The sequence below is a fragment of the Monodon monoceros genome, unplaced genomic scaffold (genome assembly GCF_005190385.1).
Source record: "Monodon monoceros isolate NGI ecotype Baffin Bay Population unplaced genomic scaffold, NGI_Narwhal_1 Super_Scaffold_3, whole genome shotgun sequence".
NCBI classification, from domain to species: domain Eukaryota; kingdom Metazoa; phylum Chordata; class Mammalia; order Artiodactyla; family Monodontidae; genus Monodon; species Monodon monoceros.
Window position 1 is genome coordinate 83,884,168 of NW_021703780.1, and position 19,670 is coordinate 83,903,837.

Below are 19,670 nucleotides of genomic sequence, written 5' to 3' on the forward strand. Positions count from 1 at the left end.
TTTAAAAGGGTAATTTGTGCCCTGATTTCAGGCAGCTAGAGGAGGTCAGAGAGCTCCTCCTGGGTCTGCTGTTTTTCAACTGCCTTCAGTTCAAGGTAATTCTTAAGTTAAAGTGACGTTTTTGGGGTGGCATATTCTGATCCCCCTTGAGAGACCAAGTTTTACATCTGAAGTGACTGAATCACTTTCACTTTACAAGATTTAATCTCCCACCCCACCTGCACAGCGGCTTCCACTGCCAACATGCCGGCAGACAGGATCCAGGTACTCTGACTTCAGTTCTGTTTCTGCACAACTGGGCTGTGACTATAATGTTGATCCCATCACGTACCCCATGAATAAATTAAATGACAGCTACATAATCCTGTTATTCTCGATACTAAGCTTCACTAAACAGAACTATGAAGTAGACCTGCCTGCAGGGCTTTCCCCCTCTTTTTTCAGGAGGGAGTTTCTCTCTTTCTTCCCTCGACCCTGTCCCTTCACCCAAATGGTTCACTGCAGGTCATTCTATTGCAGGATGCCACCCACCGTGGGCTGCCCTGCTGTGTTCCAGGGCAGTGATGACTTTGAATCAATCTTTCTATCATTCTCCATTATCGGTCCTGACCTATAAAACCTCTCCTCCCAAAAGGGACAGCCCTCCTTTCCCAATGATTTGCAAAGCAATCTGCTGCCCTACCTTAATGACCTGCAAGAGCACAGGAGCTCCACAACCTTCTGATAAGGGATGATGCCTTGATATCACCGGCCATACACAAGTACAGAAGGAAGATTCTCTTCATTTTAAGAGATTGTATCTATATTTCTCTGAAGACCTTCTGTTTATGATAAATGATGCTGGATATCCATTTACAGAAGAAATATGAAGCTTCTGTTTTCCGTAAATTTAAGTAAAAAGTCGGTCAATTTATGGGACCACTGCATAGGACATAGAACAACAGGACAGACACAGTGTGGCAAAACCTTGAACGTGATACCTGAGGTGGGTTAGAATGCTACACAGGAATGAGTTTTCAGGGCTGGAATCTTGGTCTTGTGGTAGCAAGGGAGGATCCCCTGCAAATCGTTACCTGGCCGGTAACTCCCTTCTGCCACAGGCAAAATCAGGCTTGGTCAGGAGCTGTGTCCTATTCCATGCTGCATGCATTTAGGACATAAAAACACAGAAGAAATGTGGAAAACTTTGAAATGTTTACAAAAGAGTAAAAGGAATCAGTAAGTGCCTGGAAAACACATCTAGATGAAACATGGAATTTTCCAAGAAAGGCAGGTAAGTAGGGAACAAATTTAACTCCAACCAGAGGGCATTACTGGTGGCTGTGATGAGACTGTCCTCAGCAGGGGTCAGTGGGCCGAGACACAGGCCTCCCTCACTCCTCAGTCAGGGTGGACCAAAAGCAAGAGGATGGACCTAGAAAAGGAGGGAGTTCCGGTCCCAGAGCACAGCGCGATTGGCTGTTTCTGCCACTTTTCGGGCCACTTACCTCCCAGCCTCAGCCCCTCCAGCTAATAAATGGGGATAACAATTCCTCTGCCACCCCCATCAGCATCTCTGATTTGCTGAGGGCCTCAAAGTACAAAAAGACGTTTTATTCAATATGTCCTTATGGAAAGCAATCATTAATACCACATGATAACTACACTGCATCTAAACATAGATGAGGGAAAAACAGACACGATTAGGGACGTAATTTTTTAGTGCTGACGGAGCAAGAGTTCAAGAATCCACACATATAACCACAAAATGAAAAGACAGTGGGGCAAAGGCATATCCTCAAATGACTTTAAAATCAGCACCCAGGCTAGTTCTCAAATACTAAGGACTATTCACAGATGTTAAGGACACAGCCTGAAATCCCCAAACTCATCGACAAGTTAAATACATTTTCATAAGTAGAGGTATTCACAGTGGTATAATCTGGGGAATAACTGCTTGAAATAAATCATCTAGAAGTAGTGGTACACAGCTTTGTGATTTAAAACATGACTGAGGAATGTACAAGAAGATGTTCCAATAGAAGTAGGCAAGTAACGGCAGACGCATTCATGATTATTCTCCAGCACCTACTGGGTGCTTTTTACGTCCTTGTGCCATTTCACTCTCACCTCACGATGCAGTTGGTATCACAATTACACCCATCTTAGAGATGAGCAAACAGATACAGAGAAGCAACTTGCCTGAGCTACTAAGTAGCAGGTGTGAGATACCAACCCAGGCGGTGTGACCACCCTACACCCAGGTCCACATCCTCCCCGGTCAGCCAACGAAGCTGAAGTGTAGTATCCAACCTTCTGTAAAAGCTGCCCACAGCTGAGGGCTTACTAAGTACCAAGCACTACCAAGAACTATGCAATCTCATTTAACCCTCACTCAACCCTCGGGAGGAGGAACTGCTACTATCTGTTTTACAGATGAAGGAACGGAGGAGGACAGACTCATCGGAGCTACGACAGAACTTCCTGACCCCTTGGGGCAGTGTTTCATTATCACCCCTCCTATGTTGAAGGAGCCCTTTTCCTACTCACTTTCTTGTGAAACTTTAATACCACCAAGAGACTATGTATCTATTTACGTACCGCATGCCTATCTGTGCTTTCTACATAAAAACAGCATGATGTTTTTTGGCCACGCCAAGCATCGATTTTTTCCGCCATTGAGGACGTGTGGTTACAGCTTAGCAGACCATCATGTGAGCAGTCTGCTGTGACAGCAAAGTGGTTCACTTATTAATTTCTCATTCATGCATTTGATCCTTCAGTACTTATGGAGTGAAAGGAACCAAGCACAATACAGCACTCCATTTATATGAGGTTCAATAAAAGACAAAGCCAATGCATGGTGACAGAAATGCGAATAGCGGTTGCTTCCGGTAAAGGACTGGTAGGAAAAGGGCACGAAGAAAATCTTCCTGACAGGATGGAATTTTTAAATCCTGATCGGGTGATAGTTACACGTTTGTGTATCTTTGTCAAAATTTATCAAACTTCTACACTTAAGAGACCTGCATTTACTGAAAAAATTACATCCCAATGAAGTTTTTAAGAAGGTATTTCCTAGTATGTGCCGGCCTGGGTACTTTAAATTGGTCCCTGAAGACCCTATGGCACTTGCTGCCAGATACTAAGGCTCAACCAATGCTCTGTTGTCATCACACAGGGTCAGGGAAACAAACCAATCCCTCCGTGTAACTTTACCAATGTCTTCCTGGAAACCCAGGCACAGCTGTGATGTGGATCCAATGTCACAATAGCATGGGAAAAGTCTAATGAGGACCTCAAAAAAAAAAAAAAAAATCAGTGGGCTCTAAGGACTTCTACATGAGGACAGGCTTTAGAATCAAGTGCTCTGAGGTTTACACAGCGGTGCTGGGAAGAGGTAACAAGGTCCATAACGTCACCACGGGGAGAAGTGAAGGGGACCCGTTCCTGGACTCTGAGAGCATCTGTCCCTCTGGACGGTGGCCCACGTGCTGTCTTGTGACACTGCTTGTACTTGGCACTGAATGCTTATTTACAACAGCACTGTTATTCTGCTCTCCACATGCTTAGGTCATTTTCTCAAATAGTTCAGAGACAGCCTGTGGTAGGGACTGCATCTTTACACCCGGCTTAGGGCCCTCTGTGGCCACACGAGGCACTTTACAATCAGATTCCTGGGGCTGCATAACCATGAGTACTAAATTTCCTGAACCAGATACTGGGAGAAGTGTCTGAAAAAAGATCTCTGCACAACTCCTGTGCAAGTGAGAGGCTGCCGAAGAGACACCGATCTATTGGAATTTCTAACACATTAAAAGACTTAAGGGCAGAACACACAATTTAAAACTGGCCCTTCTAGAAAATTCAGGACACACAGTCAATGCAAGTATGAAGCAGCCTTAACAGGCTTATCGTGTGTACAACAATGGAGGGGGAGAAACTTGATAGAATTTGCTTTGGAAGAAAATAGTAATGTGATCAACTAAATAAACCAGGATTTTGTTTTCTTTTGTTTTGTTTTTTTAATGTTCATCCTAAGAGTTGTGTAGAGAAAGAACTAAGAGATCTAAGAGCTTACATTTGCTGACAACCTACCACGTATCAGGTCTCCTGCTAAGCCTGATAAAGACATCATCTCGTCCGGTCCTCATACCCACACCCATGGAGGCAGGTGCTACCATCACACCAGTCTTACACAAATTAAAGGGCTGATCCCTGCCCAGTTTAGGATGATGGAATTTGAACGTGGAGTAGGACATGGGTCCGAGACCTTCCACTTTCAGGCTCAACACTATCCTTCCCTGTGACTTTCATAAGCTTGCAGGTGGTGTCAGGGCCTCTCACCGATGGCAAACAGAGCCCAGAGAGGGAGCGGCTAAGCTGGTGCTTAAATGAGGACACAGAGTGATATCGTCAAAACCACGCCAGAGTCACGAGGGTCTGGGAGACGGTAAGGTTCCACACGTCACCAAGAGAAGAGCGGGCCACTCGGGCATGTGCTCCGCTGGCCTTTGGGGTAGATGTGGCTGAGGGCTGCTCTGCCAGAGTGGACATGTGAGCTGAGGTCAGGGCACAGCCCCGGGTGGGCGCTGCCAGCACAGCACAGGTCTCAGGTTGGATGGTTAACTGTCCCACGAACAGCAGGTTTCTTGATCTTACCTGTACCGTTTGTACTGTGTAGATTTTCTTCAGATTTGACGCGCACTCAGCTGCTGTGGCACCAGGGAGGGATCTAAGCAAACAAAAGCAAAAGAGCAAAGAAACAAGGAAAATGTTTCAGTGTTTGTGAAACATTCCACAGTGTAATATAAGTCTGCAGGTCTTCACACAAGTCAGGTCTGAAACCACAGAAGCGGACACTTCTGGGATGCTAGTTAGAATTTAAAATGGGAAACTCCTACTTTGTCAAGTCAGGTGCTCGCGTCTCCTAAAAATAAGCATATTTATCCTGTGGAAGTTTAACAGGAAAACTGGAAATGTAAGAAAGACATTGGAAACCTTAAAATCACATTTTAAAAAATACAAAAATAACCATGTGATAGCCAAGCCTTTTCGGCCTAGGATCCTGGATAGGAAACTGGGCCTGTTGTATAGATGACAATGACAATGCAGGGTCTTGACCGGGTTATATGATCAAAAAATTTGTTAGTTCCTTGCTGGTAAATATTCAAGAACTCTTGGGTGACCTTTCGCCAACTTTAAGAAAACGTGATTACTAAAAGCCACCCTTCGCCTCACTTGAATTTGCACGTGTTTCCAAAACACCTGCCTTTAGAAAATACTTTCCGTTATTTTCTCGGGCTGATTTAATTAGCTCTGCTGAACTCTGCGGTCAGAGAACATTAATCTTTAGTTTGCCATATGTTCCACTAGATGGCAACATACTACCAGCTTATTCACCAGAGGAGTCATCCACTGAGACGGGCTTCACCCAGCACCATGTCCTGGGTTTGGAGGTAACAGGACATGGTGTCTTCAATCTGCAGAAGTGAAGCCTCTCCATCCTTGCTACCTTTCCTTTCTCCCTATACTGAATTAGCAGGTCTTGCTCAGGAATGCTGGGGTCCAGCTACATCAGGCCTCAGGTTGAAAAACTCAAGTAATGCTTGACAGCCCCACGTCTGGCTGTAAGAACTAAGAGGCTGGCGGTGAGGGGCAAGCACCAGCTCACAGCTGACCCGCCAGGGTCTGGAATCTGTAAAAGGAATGCTCTCTACCAGCCACTGACCCTCCGAGACACAGTCCCCAGGGGACCTCAAGACGGTGAACTTCCTGGCAAGAGATGTGCACAAAACTGAGCCAGCTCAGAGGTGGAGGGGATGGCAGAGCAGAGGGCTAGGCCCAGGTGTGGGGCAAGCATCAGACACCAGGGGCAGAGCTCTGCAGACTACAGTCCCGGAATTATGGACCTGGGTGTTGAACCTGATATAAAAAACGCATTTCTGAACACCGCTCCCTAGCCTGGAGGTCACAAGGAAGCATAATTACGGACTAGTGTGGAGGCAAACAAGGGACCCTGTTGAGCAGGTGGAGTCTGACAAATCAATCTTCCCCAAAGCACCAGGTTTACAACTCTTTTCTAGTTATTATGAGTGTGCCGGACGTTGTCTGACAAACGCAAACCCACAATAACCACCATGGCTGCATTCTACCGCCAGACCCGAAGCCTCAAGTAGCTACGTTACAGAACGTGATGAAGAGCGAGGCGCTGGGTCAGCACCTGCGACGGTGGCGTCTGACCCACGATGCATCCGTCGCTCTCTCTGGACTGCCCGGGGAACTACAGTACTGACTTACATAGATACTAATTTGCTATTTGATACAGGTTTTATGCTGTCTGGGGGGTTTAAATTACAAAAGGATTGGGGGAAAAAAACTAAAAAAACAAACCCCAAACCTTAACCTTTTCTGAGTAGGTTTTCACGTGAACAGTCTATTGCCTTTACATGAAAATCATCTACCGGCATTTATCCTAATACTGACTTTTCTTCCTTTGAAGCGTTTAGCTGACTTCTCCACCAAATATGCCCAGAAGATATACCCCTGGCTGCCCAAAGCATATAGCAGAATATAGACAGGGTTCTTTCCCTAATGGGGTTGGGGGACAGGGCGGTATAAGGATCCAAAGGTAGGAAATGTCCGTTGCACTTTTTCATTTTTAAAACTGTGTATTTTGAATTTTTACTAATTGTTTTTTTTTGCGGTACGCGGGCCTCTCACTGTTGTGGCCTCTCCCGTTGCGGAGCACAGGCTCCGGACGCATAGGCTCAGCGGCCATGGCTCACGGGCCCAGCCGGTCCGCAGCACGTGGGATCCCCCCAGACCGGGGCACAAACCCACGTCCCCTGCATCGGCAGGCGGACTCTCAACCACTGTGCCACCAGGGAAGCCCGAATTTTTACTAATTTTTAAAGCTACCATTCAATTTATGATGGTTTAGCATGAGTATAATTTGTGTTCACCTCATACAACATGATGTCAATTTAAGCAAATAAAACATGAGAATACCACCATTTCACCCAGAAAAAAATATCACTGATAAACCTTTGCTTTATATGCCTCTTTTCAAACGCCTCTGACTCCACGTTCTGGTCTTTTACTCATATTCTAGTGCAGGCGATAATTATACAAAGTCATTTAGGTCTGTTCAGTTTCACTGCTCTAGGTTTCTGAAGAAACCTCTGTAGTCTCCAGAGTCCAGGGAGGGTTCTAGCATGAGACAAGGAGGCAGCGCTTCGTAGGACAACACTGCCAGGGGCTGACGTGCATGGACTGAATTCTTGCTTGTGTGCTCAGCAAGTCAGCTTCATCACAGCACTGAATCCTCGCAAGCCTGCGTATTCAGATGTCATTATTACTTCTTACCATTTTACAGCCCAGCAGCCCGGTGCCTGAAGAGGTCTGATAAGGTGTGGCCTCAGGACACAAAAACCTGATTTGCATACAGGTGACCTGAGACTTCCTGCTCTTTACCCCTCACTGCTAAACTGTCCAGTCAAGCCATATACGCACTTTTTTAAAAAAATAAATTTACTTATTTATTCATTTATTTTTGGCTGCGTTGGGTCTTCGTTGCTGCGCGCAGGCTTTCTCTAGTTGTGGCGAGCGGGGGGCTACTCTTCGTTGCAGTGTGTGGGCTTCTCATTGCGGTGGCTTCTCTTGTTGCACAGCGCAGGCTCTAGGCACGTGGGTTCAGTAGTTGTGGCTTGCGGGCTCTAGAGCGCAGGCTCAGTAGTTGTGACGTACGGGCTTAGTTGCTCTGCGGCATGTGGGATCTTCCCGGACCAGGGCTCGAACCCGTGTCCCTTGCGTTGGCAGGCGGATTCTTAACCACTGTGCCACCAGGGAAGCCCCTACACACTTACATTTTTTAATGGAGTTTTATAATTGACTCTTGGTGTGTTCTCATCAAGGCGGCCGTTTTTGCTGAATCCTACTTTTAATACAAGATTGTGTCCACGTTATGTTCTTCGAATAGTCCTTCCATCAGATCAAGGCAGAGAAGGTCCTCACTAAAACCAACAGGATCACGCTCAACAATAGCTCTGTTCTGCTTAACACCTTAGGATGCTGATGTATTGATGTTTGAAAGGAAATGTGTCAGCTTCTATGGAAAAGGACTTGCCTAATTTTTTTTTTAACATCTTTATTGGAGTATAATTCTTTACAGTGTTGTGTTAGTTTCTGCTGTATAACAGAGTGAGAATCAGTTATACATATACATATATCCCCATATCCCCTCCCTCTTGCATCTCCCTCCCTCCCACCCCCCTTAGCCCACTCCTCTAGGTGGTCCCAAAGCACCGAGGTGATCTCCCTGTGCCATGAGTTGCCTCATTTCTTAATGAAGGAGGTCGGATTCTCTAATTTTCAAGGTTCCTTCCAGGTGGTGGACAGTTTTATGTATATCCAGGTGTCAAAGTAAGAAAAATACTGTCAGAACTTCTGACAGTAGTGAATCGTTGGCTGGCTTGGCCAGCGCAAGGAAAGCCATTCTCCTGCAAGCCAAATCTGATCCAGACAGTCACTAGAAAACACTAAAAAGCCTATACCTCGTGCCTGAACCTCAGCCATCCTTAGCAAGCAGAACAGGGCCATATCCACAAAATCAATTTTAAAAGGGAAAACAAGCCGAGATTCGTTAAGTGATCTGCCTTGTAAACAGGTCAGTCTGTACTGGACTTGCTGATTCAACAGTGAACTGGAAGCTGTACCATCTACAGTTACCGTTTCTTAAAGCAGCAGTGCGGGCAGCTGCTGGCAAAGCTGCCGCCCCGGGAAGCAGGCAGCCGGCAACCCTCTCTTCCCTGTTCCTCTAACAGAGAGTTGCAGAAACTGGGAGGGAAGTGTGTGTAGTGGATTTCAGTGAAAGAGACTTTTTTTTTTTTTTTTTACTGGTATCAAACATACAGTACATTCTCACATCTTTAAAAAATTCTTTTGACTTCCTTCACATTACAAACCCAAACCTCTCAACAGAACCCTAACCAAACCCTCTCTCTGCAGACCAAGGGTGCTCATCTAGGTAGAGGTGATGGGGCCTCTGAGGAGAAGACATCTGGCAATATCCAGAGACATTTCCGGCTATCACCACTTGAGGGGTGCTGCTGGCATGCAGTGGGCAGAAGCCAGGGCTGGACAGGATAGCACCCACAACAAAGGGTGATCAGGTCCAAAATGGCAAGAGTCCATGCTGAGAAACCCTGCCGTACATGTGCAACAAACAGCCTAAGAAGACCTACAGTCTATTTAATCACCAAAGATTCATTGCACACCTCTTTTAGCTGACGAGGAGACAGCAGTGCTCATTCGAGACGAAGCCCTTGTCCTCATGAAGCGTATGCTCTAGAACTGGCACCCCTGCCTCTCTGAATTTCCCAGATTCCTGAAGGCAAAGAAACAATGTTTAGGTTCCTCTTTGTTGGCCTGGGAGGCAGGAAGTGTGAGAGAAAGTTGAGGGAGGAATATACCAGTAATATAACGTTGAATGTATCCATTCCTGGAAGGCTATACGGCCAAAGCTGTGGACAATCGCTGAACCAAGGAATCAGGACCTACTTTCACATTCTTTGAATACTATGTCACCCTCTCACAGTACACAGCTGGAGCTGGGAACACAGCAGTGGAACAAGAAACACCTCCTGGTGGATCAGGTTAAGGAGTTTGAAATGTTCCACTAGGAGTTTCCCCTCTGATTTAATGATAGTAATATAGTAATGGCTTCCTTTTACTGAGCACGTACTATATGAGAGGGGTTTGCATATAGATCTCTAATCCTTACAGCAAGCTTGCCAGGTTGGTATCATTATCTCCATTTACAGACTAAGAAACAAACTCAGTGAGCGTGTTTTTGAGGAGCAGATCTGGGTTCTTTCCCTGGTCTCTCTGGCTCTGATGCCCACGATCTTCCTCTTGGATGAGGACGCTTCTCAGTAAAACACCAAGCAGTCACTGTGAGCATGGGTGGTCACAGATAGCACATCTTCCGCCAAATCCCCCTCTCAGCCCTTCTTAGGTTATCTACTCCATCCTTGGGCCCACCCACTGCCCTTTGCACTCACTCTCTCCTCCACCACCACCACTCATTTAGCCACACTGCCTGGGGGGGGAGCAGGGGCTGGGGGGGAGAAGCAGAGACGCGGGACAGGGTTAGACGCCACCAGAACCCTTGGCAATAATGATACCCCAAAACGTGATACAAGGAACACAATTCGGGAAGAACGCATTTACAGGTCATCATTTTCTGAGGCTGGACATGAGAGGAAGATAATTTACCAAACAAAAGCCAAGCTGGGCTGTGGCAGGAAGGCAGGAAAGCAGAGGGCTTGAGAGGATGGTCTTTGAAATCGACAGAACTGAGTTCCAGCTCTGCCAGCCACCCGCTGTGTGACAAGCCTGACTCTCCTGACCCTCGCTTCCCCTTTCTGAGAATGGTCTCTATCCCTACTTAGACTGCAAGAGCTAAGGCGCATAAAGTGTTTACACAGCAACTGGCATCTAACAAGCAACAGTGGCTGTCGTCACCAGCGGCAGCAGCAAGAGCACAAGAGGAACAGAGGGGGAAGCCATCACAACTAAGAGACACCAAGCACATTTTCTAATCTGTGGGACCGAGGGCAAAAATCCCAAGAAGTCTGTGAGAGTGACACAGAGCTGAGAAACCCCTGGGTCCATCCTCAGGAAAGAAGGCCCATCCGGTGCCAGTGTCTCTGGGCTTAAGGCCGCAGCTGCCAGGAGCTGCTTCCACTTGGACCTAGCGAATCCAGAAGCTGTTATGGTTAAGGCAGGAGTGGGGAGGGGTCCTCCGAGGTCCGCCAGATAGACGATTAGTGTCAGATGTCAGGGGAGCTCTTAACGTTACAAAACCCCCAAGTCCAGCTCTCTAGAGCCCCTGTGTGCCTTCAACGTAATCACGGAACTAGAGCAAATGCATCTTAAGGTTCTCTATGCAAAACTGGTTAAAATCCCTTTTCATTTGGGGAATTAGGAGAAGGGAGGAAGTTCAATAAGTTGGACCAACTATTCAACTTAAACGGTTTCCAGGCACGTAACCACCATTTGCATGCAGTAATTCAATGTGTTATTTACAAATCATCTTTATCTGTTCATTAAAGCAGGTTCCTGAGAATCTTGCCAAGAGAGAACTCATTTAGGTCAACTTGAGTCTGAGATGCTTCAAAGCATTTTTATCCTCTCTCTTATTCAAGAGATACTTACTGTGCTCCCAGTAGGTGAAAAGATCACACATCGTGTGCTACATGCATGCATCGTTAATTAAACACTGTGAGGTAAATAACGGTTGCAACCCCACCCTGCAGATAAGCAAACTAAGTCTCAGGGTGGCGACGTGCCCAAAGGCTCACAGTTGGCTAATAGGAGAGTTGGTACTTGAACCAAGGGTCCCTGGCAACCTGGCTCTTTGTCAGGAGCCTGAACTAATCACTTCCAGCAGGATGCCCTACGCTGCTTGGTGCTGCGAACACAACGCGGCACCAAATACATTCTCAGCTCTGCTGCACCTTGCAACCCTCAACCCTGACTTCACAGCAGTCCAAGCGTGCCTTCTCCATTAAACCCCACCTGGGTGTTGCAGGCTAAGCTCAGGAATAAAATTCACGGGGACAGATGCCTTTGTCAGTACCTCAGAAATTATCTTAACCATTCCTTAGCGGACCACAGCAACACTTACCAGGGACCTGGATTTCTGGAGATGCGTCCTACAAAGGAAAGAAGCTGAAAAGGTTTCCCCAAACCCTGCCCACATCCCTGCCACTTATATTCCACCAACCAGCAGCATTACCTGGGAGCTTGTTAGAGCTGCAGAGTCTCCAGGCCGCGCCTGACTCCTGCTGAATCCCAGGTGATTTGTCTATACATTAACGTTTGAGGTTTGTTGATTTATATCATGTAAAGCAAATCACCATAAGAAACGGGAAATAAGAGCTAATGGAATATAGACAGCAGCATCAGAAAAATGTAAAAAAAAATCATCATTTTCACAGATGCATTTTTTTCATCACCCAAAGAGATGATTAAGACGGGGTTATCATTAAATGTGAAGGACAATCCTATAAAGGCACTTAAACATGGGTTTTAGGTGGGGCTCTCTTTTTCTCTGCCAATTTGAAAGCAGGGAGTCCTTGGCTTAATTATCTCCTGTGACACTGGCCCCTAGTTTCCTTATTTGAGAAATTCAGTGGCAGGCCCAGATGACCTCTCAAGTCCTGCCCAGCTCCCATATTTGAGGATATGAAATACGGGAGAACTGTGTCCCATTCACTGTTCATATGCACAGGGAAGCAGTGTTCACTGGGGTGAGGGATGCCAGTGCTTTTTGGGGTCACACAGTCCTTACTCCAAATCCCGTTTCTGTTCTATGTTAGCTGTGTGACCGCAGGCAAGTTACCTGTCCGCGCCTCAGCTGTCTCATGTGTAAAATGTTGCTGGTACAGCCTACTTCAGTACTGTGAGGATTCTGTGGATAATTATGTACAGCTCCAGTCTAGTGCCCGGTGCACTGAAGTAAACAGCTGTGAACATTAATAGGTTAAAGTGGAAAAAAAAAAGTTTAAAACTTTACATATGTTACAGGATAGCCAAGTTATGGATAGACGTGCCCAGGGCACATGCACACAATAAACGTTTGGTGAAAAAACGAATGATGACTTCACCTTATATGAGAGATCAGTTCATTTCAGCCAAGAGAATAACCTAAACGGGGAAAATTTTAAAGCCGGGGATATGTCTCCTAAAAGCCCGTCGTCTTGTTGAATTTACTAACATCAGGCTCAGCTGCCACAGAGAAAATCTGCACGAGCCCAGATACTTGATGAAGGGGGTGCCTTGTATATCATTCACGCCATTAAAGATGACTTCATTTTAATCACTTTTAAATAGATCTGTGGCTTGTGGCTACACCAGCTTCCTGTTTGAGAAAGGGTCACCTGCAAAAACGGGCCAGGGCCTATTCATGACATTTAATAGTGCATCTATTGAAACTATCTAAATGCTTTATTTTTGCAGGTTTATTTGATTTTTGAATTTTTTCCCTTCTCTTGTCTATTGTCACTCCTGGCCTGTGAGCTCCTTGACGGTAGCAACTGGGACTCTTTTCATCTCGATATCTAATTAATCCTTTAGTACACGGAGGCTGGGTGAAAGAGAAGTGTTAACAGTGTTTCAGAGCTGACAACGGAACTAAGAAGGGCCAGGTCACTGAAGTCTTGCCCGCTGTCTTAGGTTTGGAAATAAGGAAATGGCCTCTGTAATCCTGAAAGCAGGAAAATGTATTTTCGAGAAGTTGGTACCAGGTAGGGGCCAGGAAGCTTTCTGAGTGAGGACGTTTAGGACCTTTAGGCCTGTCCGTATGAAGCAGCTACTGACCCACAGTGGGACAGGCTGTGATCCCCTAGGTCAGGGCCTTTCCCTGCCTGAAGTAGCCAGAACGCCTTTGCCTCTTACAAAAAATAAAATCCTGGCCATTAAGAGAGCTTGTGGGTTCAGAACGGCAAGAATGGGGAAAAAGGGTAGGAAAAGTCGAAACTCCAGCCACTTTCTCCCTGTCACCTACGGCCTTCCATGCAGCTCCCTGCCCTCACCTAGACCCAGTAGGCCGCTCTGGGATGAACAGGGATGATTTGCGGATCCTCTTTGTCAAGCCTGGTCCCACCCCGCCTCCATGAGACGTGTTCTTATGGAGGCGCCATTGGAACACACTTGAGCGTGCTCCACCCTGGAAGGCGGGTCCCTCTAGAATTCAGTACCTGGCCGAACTCTTCGCGGGTGCCACTGAAGCAGACGGCGTGCGGCCTCCTGGGGGGCCCAGGCCCATGCTGTCATCTTTGCAGTCTCAGTACCTACGACAGCGGCTGGCAGCTAATATGTTCCGTTAATCTCATCAACAGGCAGTGCAGCAGCTGTGACGTTTTAGCACCTGAGGCATTTGCTCCAAAGGCACATTCTACCCCAGAGGTCTGACGGAGCAGGTCTGGGGCAGGGACAGGAGCCTGTAGTTTTTAACGCTGACTGGGCGGAGCCAAGTCCTGATGGGGTGGGGTCGGTGGGCCACGTAGTGAGGGCCCACCTTTGCGATTCAAAACACGAGAGCACAAATACTCACTAGGTACCTCCCCTGCACACCAAGGCGCACTCCGGGAGCAGACGCGAGGCAGTTGTGTGTCTCGTGGTCATGAGCGAGGGAGGAGGAATTAACGATCCTTAATACAAATACAGGCTATAAAAATGCGGTAGGACCACAAAGGAGGTGGGCTTAATCATGCCTGGGCCAAGCGCTTTGAAGGACAATTATAGAGGTGGCAACTCAAGAAGGCCTCGAAGGATGTGTGGCAGCTTTTTAGGTAGACGAAGGGGAGGAGGGCAACCCGAGCAGAAGGAACTTCACAAGACAAATCTCAGAGGCTGGCAAGTCCATGGTTTATCCAACAGAAGGGCCAGGCGTTTGCTGTTGTTACCAGAGAGAATGGGCCAACTGAGCGGTATAATGGAGTTGGGGAGACATAGGTGATGAAGCTGAAAAGGAGGTGGGTTTCACATTAAAAAGAGCAATACAGAAGTTTCTACCACAAAAGTCAGTCAGAGCTGCTGGTAAAGGTAGGGGTGCAGACCCACAATTCCACCTGGCTGGAGCACACAACCCCACAACAGAGGCACCCTTAGGTGGTGAGAGACAGAGTCAAAATCCACTGCCCTGGCAGAGGAGAGGGGCAGGGGAGTTTTGGAACGACGAGACCAGGCGTAGTTTAGAAGGCTAAGCTGTGAGCCCAGGCCGGGGAGGCTTGGGGAGAGACAAGCTTGGGAGCAGGACGCTAGAGAGTGTGACTGGGGCTGGAGGGGCCCAGGATGTGCAGAGGGAGGGACACGGAGAGGACGGGACGGCTTAGCCTTGGAGCAACGTCAAGTACAGAGCTGGACGGGGAAGGGTACGTGAGACAGAAGGGGATTCCAGGTAGGATGGTGGTGGTGTTGACCGTAACAGGGTAGGTCATGTGTGTCCAGAACTCAGGAGAGCGGTCAGGGCTAGGATGCAGATTTGCAACTGATAATTAGAGTAAAACCAGCCGCCACAGGAGAAGGGAAAGTCACTGTGGGTAGAATTCAAGAGCCCTCTAAATATTTAGTGTGGGCTGAGCTGTCCTAGGCTCTGATCTAGGAGCTGAGGACAGAGTGGTGGGGAAAAGAACCCTGGGAAGTGGACATTCTGGAGAGAGAAGACAGACGAACAGTGCTAACCCTACAGAGACAACAAAGCAGGAGCAGGGCCTCGGGGAATGTGTCAGGAGATGCAGGTCATTTTCTATCAATGGTCAGGGAAGGTCTCGCTGAGACGATGACATTCGAGCGGAGACTGGGAGTAAGGGAAGCGCAGACCCAGCAGGTGACTGAGGGAAGAGCATCCCAGGAGGAAGGACCCCCAGTGGCAAAGGCCCATGCTTGGGATGATGGAGAAAGAGCAAGGGGTCCAGCAAGCCAGAAGGGCCTGTGCAGTAGGGAGAGTGACAGAGAGACAGCAGGAGAAAGGTGTAACAGGCAGGGGCAGGACATACTGCAGAGTCTCACGGGCCACGATAAGCACTCTGGCTTTTGCTCGCAGAGGACCCGGGAGCAGAGAAGTGACATGTCTGAACTGTGGTATTTAAAGGGACCGCTCTGGCTGCTGTGATGGGAATGAACTGTATGGGGCAAGAGCAGAAGCAGGGAGAGCAGTTAGGATGCTCCTGCCTTCATCCAGGTGACAGATGTGGTGTGGTCCAGGGTCTGGGATGCAGGTGGTGAGAATACATTGGATGCTAGATGCATTTTGAGCGTAGAATCAATAGCATTTGTTGTTAGCGGATGTAGCAGGAGGAAGAAGGATGGGGAAGGGGATAGAAAAGAGGGGGAGGTAAGGAGGAAGAGGAAGAGAATCACAGATGACTCCAAGATTTGGGGGGGGGCGATGAACAACTGGAAGGATGGGGTGGCTGTAAACTGCTCTGGTCTGAAATGACACAGACGAAGGAGACAAGGTGGGGACGGCAGCCGAGGAAGTGGTTTGGCACGTGTTGAGTAAGGATGTGTATTAGACATCCACATGGAGACGGAGAGGAGGAGCTGGATGCATGAGTGTAAGGTTTTGGGAATCACCAGTGTACAGACGCAGCTGAAAGCCTTGTGACTGGATGAGATCACTGGTGTGGATGGGAACAAGAGAAGAGGCCTGAGCACTGAGCCCATGCATAAAACTTAAGAGGACAGGGGAGGGTCATCATGAGGTGAAAACAAAGCAGTCAGAGGCACACAAACAAGAGTGGCCTCCAAGAATCAAGACAGGTCCGAGTTTTACATAGCCAGAAAAGGGGAGGAAAACTCTTCATCCTACACCCCCAGGCAAAATTATCCCCCAAATGTTTGAATCCTTAGCCATAAAGTCTAATTAAAAAACAAAACAAATAAAGACTTACTGGAGTTTACTACTGAAACTGCAAATAACTCTACTGGGGGGACTCTCAAATTCATCCATGATGGGAATAAATCAGGATGCTGGCTTCCTCACACTGAATTCAGACAAGTTGCTCTGGGGAACCACTGATGGGCGAACGGGTGGTAATCAGGGAGCACTGGATAATAATTTTAGTAGTTAGCATTTACTGTACACGTATTCTATGCTAGGACACTTGTTGGTATTTTACATTCATAGCGCTCATGTAGCCCTCAGAATATCCTATGATTATTTATTCCCATTTCACAAACCATGCAAGTGAGGCCTAGTGAGGCTAGAACATTTGTTCACTGTCACAGAGTAGGCTGGAAGGTAGGACAGGCCAAGAGGTAGGTGCCAAAGACTTTCAAGTAGCAGGAGACCTTTGGATGGTGTGGTTCTCAAGACTGACGTCATAGGCGGCAGACATCAGCTACCTGAGGTGAAGGCTGCCCTTGGAGGGCTCTCCTGAGAGCCTTACCACCCTCTCTACAATCTTGTTTCTCTGGGGGGGGGGGGGGGAAAAGATACAAGGGAACCTCTAGAACACAATGTGTTCACAACTCCGAGGGAAAGAGGGGCACCCTGCACCTCCAGAGAAGTGGAGAAAGTTCAATAGTAGCTATGGGATGACGGATCAGGCAAAATGAATTCATATGTGCAATGCTGGAACTAAATATTATTTCTAAATTAATACAGCCACTTCTGTTGAAGATTTGGACATGGTGGCAGTAACATGTTTCTATTTGATTACTGGCTTTCAGAGAACAAAAATGTGCAAACACACAGTAGGAAGGCTATAGTCTGTCCTCACTGGAGTTACCGTGGTTTTAACTTAAAAGATATTAAATATTCTTTAAAAGTTGTGTTAAGCTACAAAGATATATTTACAACACAGGGAATAGAGTCAAGATTTTATAATAACTATAAATGGAGTATAACCTTTAAAAGTTATGAATCACTATATTGTCCACTGTGTAACTTACATAATATCGTACATCAACTATGCTTCCAAAAAAAAAAGATACCAGATATTCTTTAAAAGTTGTGTTGCTATATAGTATTAGTATCTTAGACCATTCTTAAAAATGTTGTGCCTGTAAGGAGACTAATTTTTGACCTGTTTAAACACACTCTGTTGATACTGTTTCCAGCAGCCCACCAGTATCCAATGGTCCAGAGGTCCAGATTTAACACCTTGAAAACAGATACCAGGTAATAGCAATTACAACACACCTTTGAAAACAAAGACACACATGATTTCATTCTGCTACAATTTGCCAAAACCATTCTTGTTTTGACAGTAAAACGCTCTTAGCATCTCATAACTAAAGTGAAAATATTAAAAATAAAAAAAACCCAACAGACTCACTGTATCTTACCCACCCCCCAACTTCTCTGTGTCCCCAGAAAAGACAATGACTCCAAGTGTCAGTTCTTGTAGATGGGTGCTAATTCCAACAGGAAGAAAGGAATGAGCTTGTCTCCCTAAGAAAAGATGAATATTACTTTTTAAAATTCTTGCAGGTATTTTACGCAAGGCTTTTAAAAACCAGATTTGCGGGCTTCCCTGGTGGCGCAGTGGTTGAGAGTCCGCCTGCCGATGCAGGGGACGCGGGTTCGTGCCCCGGTCCAGGAGGATCCCACATGCCGCAGAGCGGCTGGGCCCGTGCGCCATGGCCGCTGAGCCTGTGCGTCCGGAGTCTGTGCTCCACAACGGGAGAGGCCACAACAGTGAGGAGCCCGTGTAAGGCAAAAAAAAAAAAAAAACCGAAAAACAAAAACAAACTAACAAACAAAAAACAGATTTGCGTCTACTGAGTAAATTTCACAGCAAACGGACACACCCATGCCTCCCTAACAATTAACCATTGAGATACAGTGTCATCAAAACTTCCATAAGCTCTTGGGACAACCCTGAAGTGTCATCCTTGGGCACCGGCTGGGTGACAGATACTACGAAGGGACTTTGCAATTCATCCATTTATTCATCGGTCAAAAATTTCTTGCGCTCCTACTAGGTGCCAGACACAAGTTCCTGCTCACTGGCCCGTAACAGAGGGGGAAATGTTGAGGGATTGAGACAGATGGAAAAATAAACAGTTTCCTACACAGCACAACTCAGTAGCATTATGAACTTTATGAAGAAAAACAGGGAGGACATGAGTGAAGGGAGGGAGGAGGGGTGCTAACTTAGATGCGGCAGTCATGTAGGCATTTCTGAGAAGGTACCTGAGCTGTCCCCTGAGAAAGCTATAATTGTCCCCACTTTACCAACAAGGTGAGGCAGGGCTCACCACTGAATCCCCAGCGCCTAGCAGGCGTGTGGGTCCACAGTAAGTGCTCAAGAAATAGCTGCCCAGTGGATGAGAAAGATTTCAAAGGCTGCATCGGTGGACGGGGGTAGGCGCCCGCTGTGCCATAGTAATACCACCTCCGCACACTTCCCAGGGGGCTGGTCGACCTTCCCGAGCGCTGTCACGGCGAGGGTCGTGTCCCGAGTTCGCCAAGAGCCCCGTGGGGGGTGACCAGGACAGCATCACTCGCCTCACTTTACAGCGAGGACCGATCACCCCCGACAGGCCCAGCATCTCCCCCTGCCCAGCCAGGATACCCGCCCGCCGGCGTTTCTTCTACGGAAGGAAAGAAAGAGGAAAAGTGCTGCCGAAACTTTGGCGACTGCGTGTTTTCTCTCCCGGCCGTGAGGCGAGGCCGCCCGACAGCCGCTCGCGTCGGCCCAAAACCCTCGGCTTCCGAGCCGGCTCTGCGCGAGCTCGCGCGGCGGGGCCGGCGCCCGGGGCCCGGGGCTGGGGGCCGGGCCGCCCGAGCTCACCCGGCGCGGGGCGGGGGAGGTGGGCCCCGAGACAAAGCGGCGGCGCAGGCCCGGCGGGCGCACGGCGGCGGTGGCGAGCCCCGCGACCCACTCACCTGTCGAGCCAGAAGGTCCAGGGCGAGTGCAGCGGGACCCCACCCGGCTCCGGCCGCAGCTCCGAGAGCTGCTGCAGGCCCAGCGGCGGCGCGGTCGCGGTGGCGTCGGCGGCGGCGGCGCGGGGCCCCGGTGCTGCCCGGGCCCCGGAGGGGGGCGCGGCGGCCGGGGGCAACGCCATTTTCTCCGCCCCGCCTGAGAGACCGGCGGACGCACGGACCGCGGGGCGAGCAGCGGCTGAGTCACCCAGGCTCCCGCCCGCCCCGCCGCGGCCGCCCCGCCCCG

The 19,670-nt window shown here is 48.1% G+C and overlaps 1 protein-coding gene across 2 annotated transcripts in view; it reads right to left on the reverse strand.

Moving 5' to 3' along the window:
• EIF4E3 (eukaryotic translation initiation factor 4E family member 3) overlaps positions 1-19,587 on the reverse strand; it is a 38,838-nt gene extending 19,251 nt beyond the window's left edge. Inside the window, exons 1-2 of one of the 2 annotated variants that reach the window (XM_029243416.1) lie at positions 19,388-19,587; positions 4,642-4,714 (exon numbers count right to left, since the gene is read on the reverse strand). In XM_029243416.1, coding sequence (XP_029099249.1) covers positions 4,642-4,714; positions 19,388-19,566 — 252 coding nt within the window. In that variant the 5' untranslated portion in view covers positions 19,567-19,587. Of the gene's footprint in view, positions 1-4,641; positions 4,715-9,257; positions 9,356-19,387 lie in introns of those variants that run through there. The other variant, XM_029243418.1, reaches the window with a different exon arrangement.
• Between the last annotated feature and the right edge of the window lie 83 nt (positions 19,588-19,670).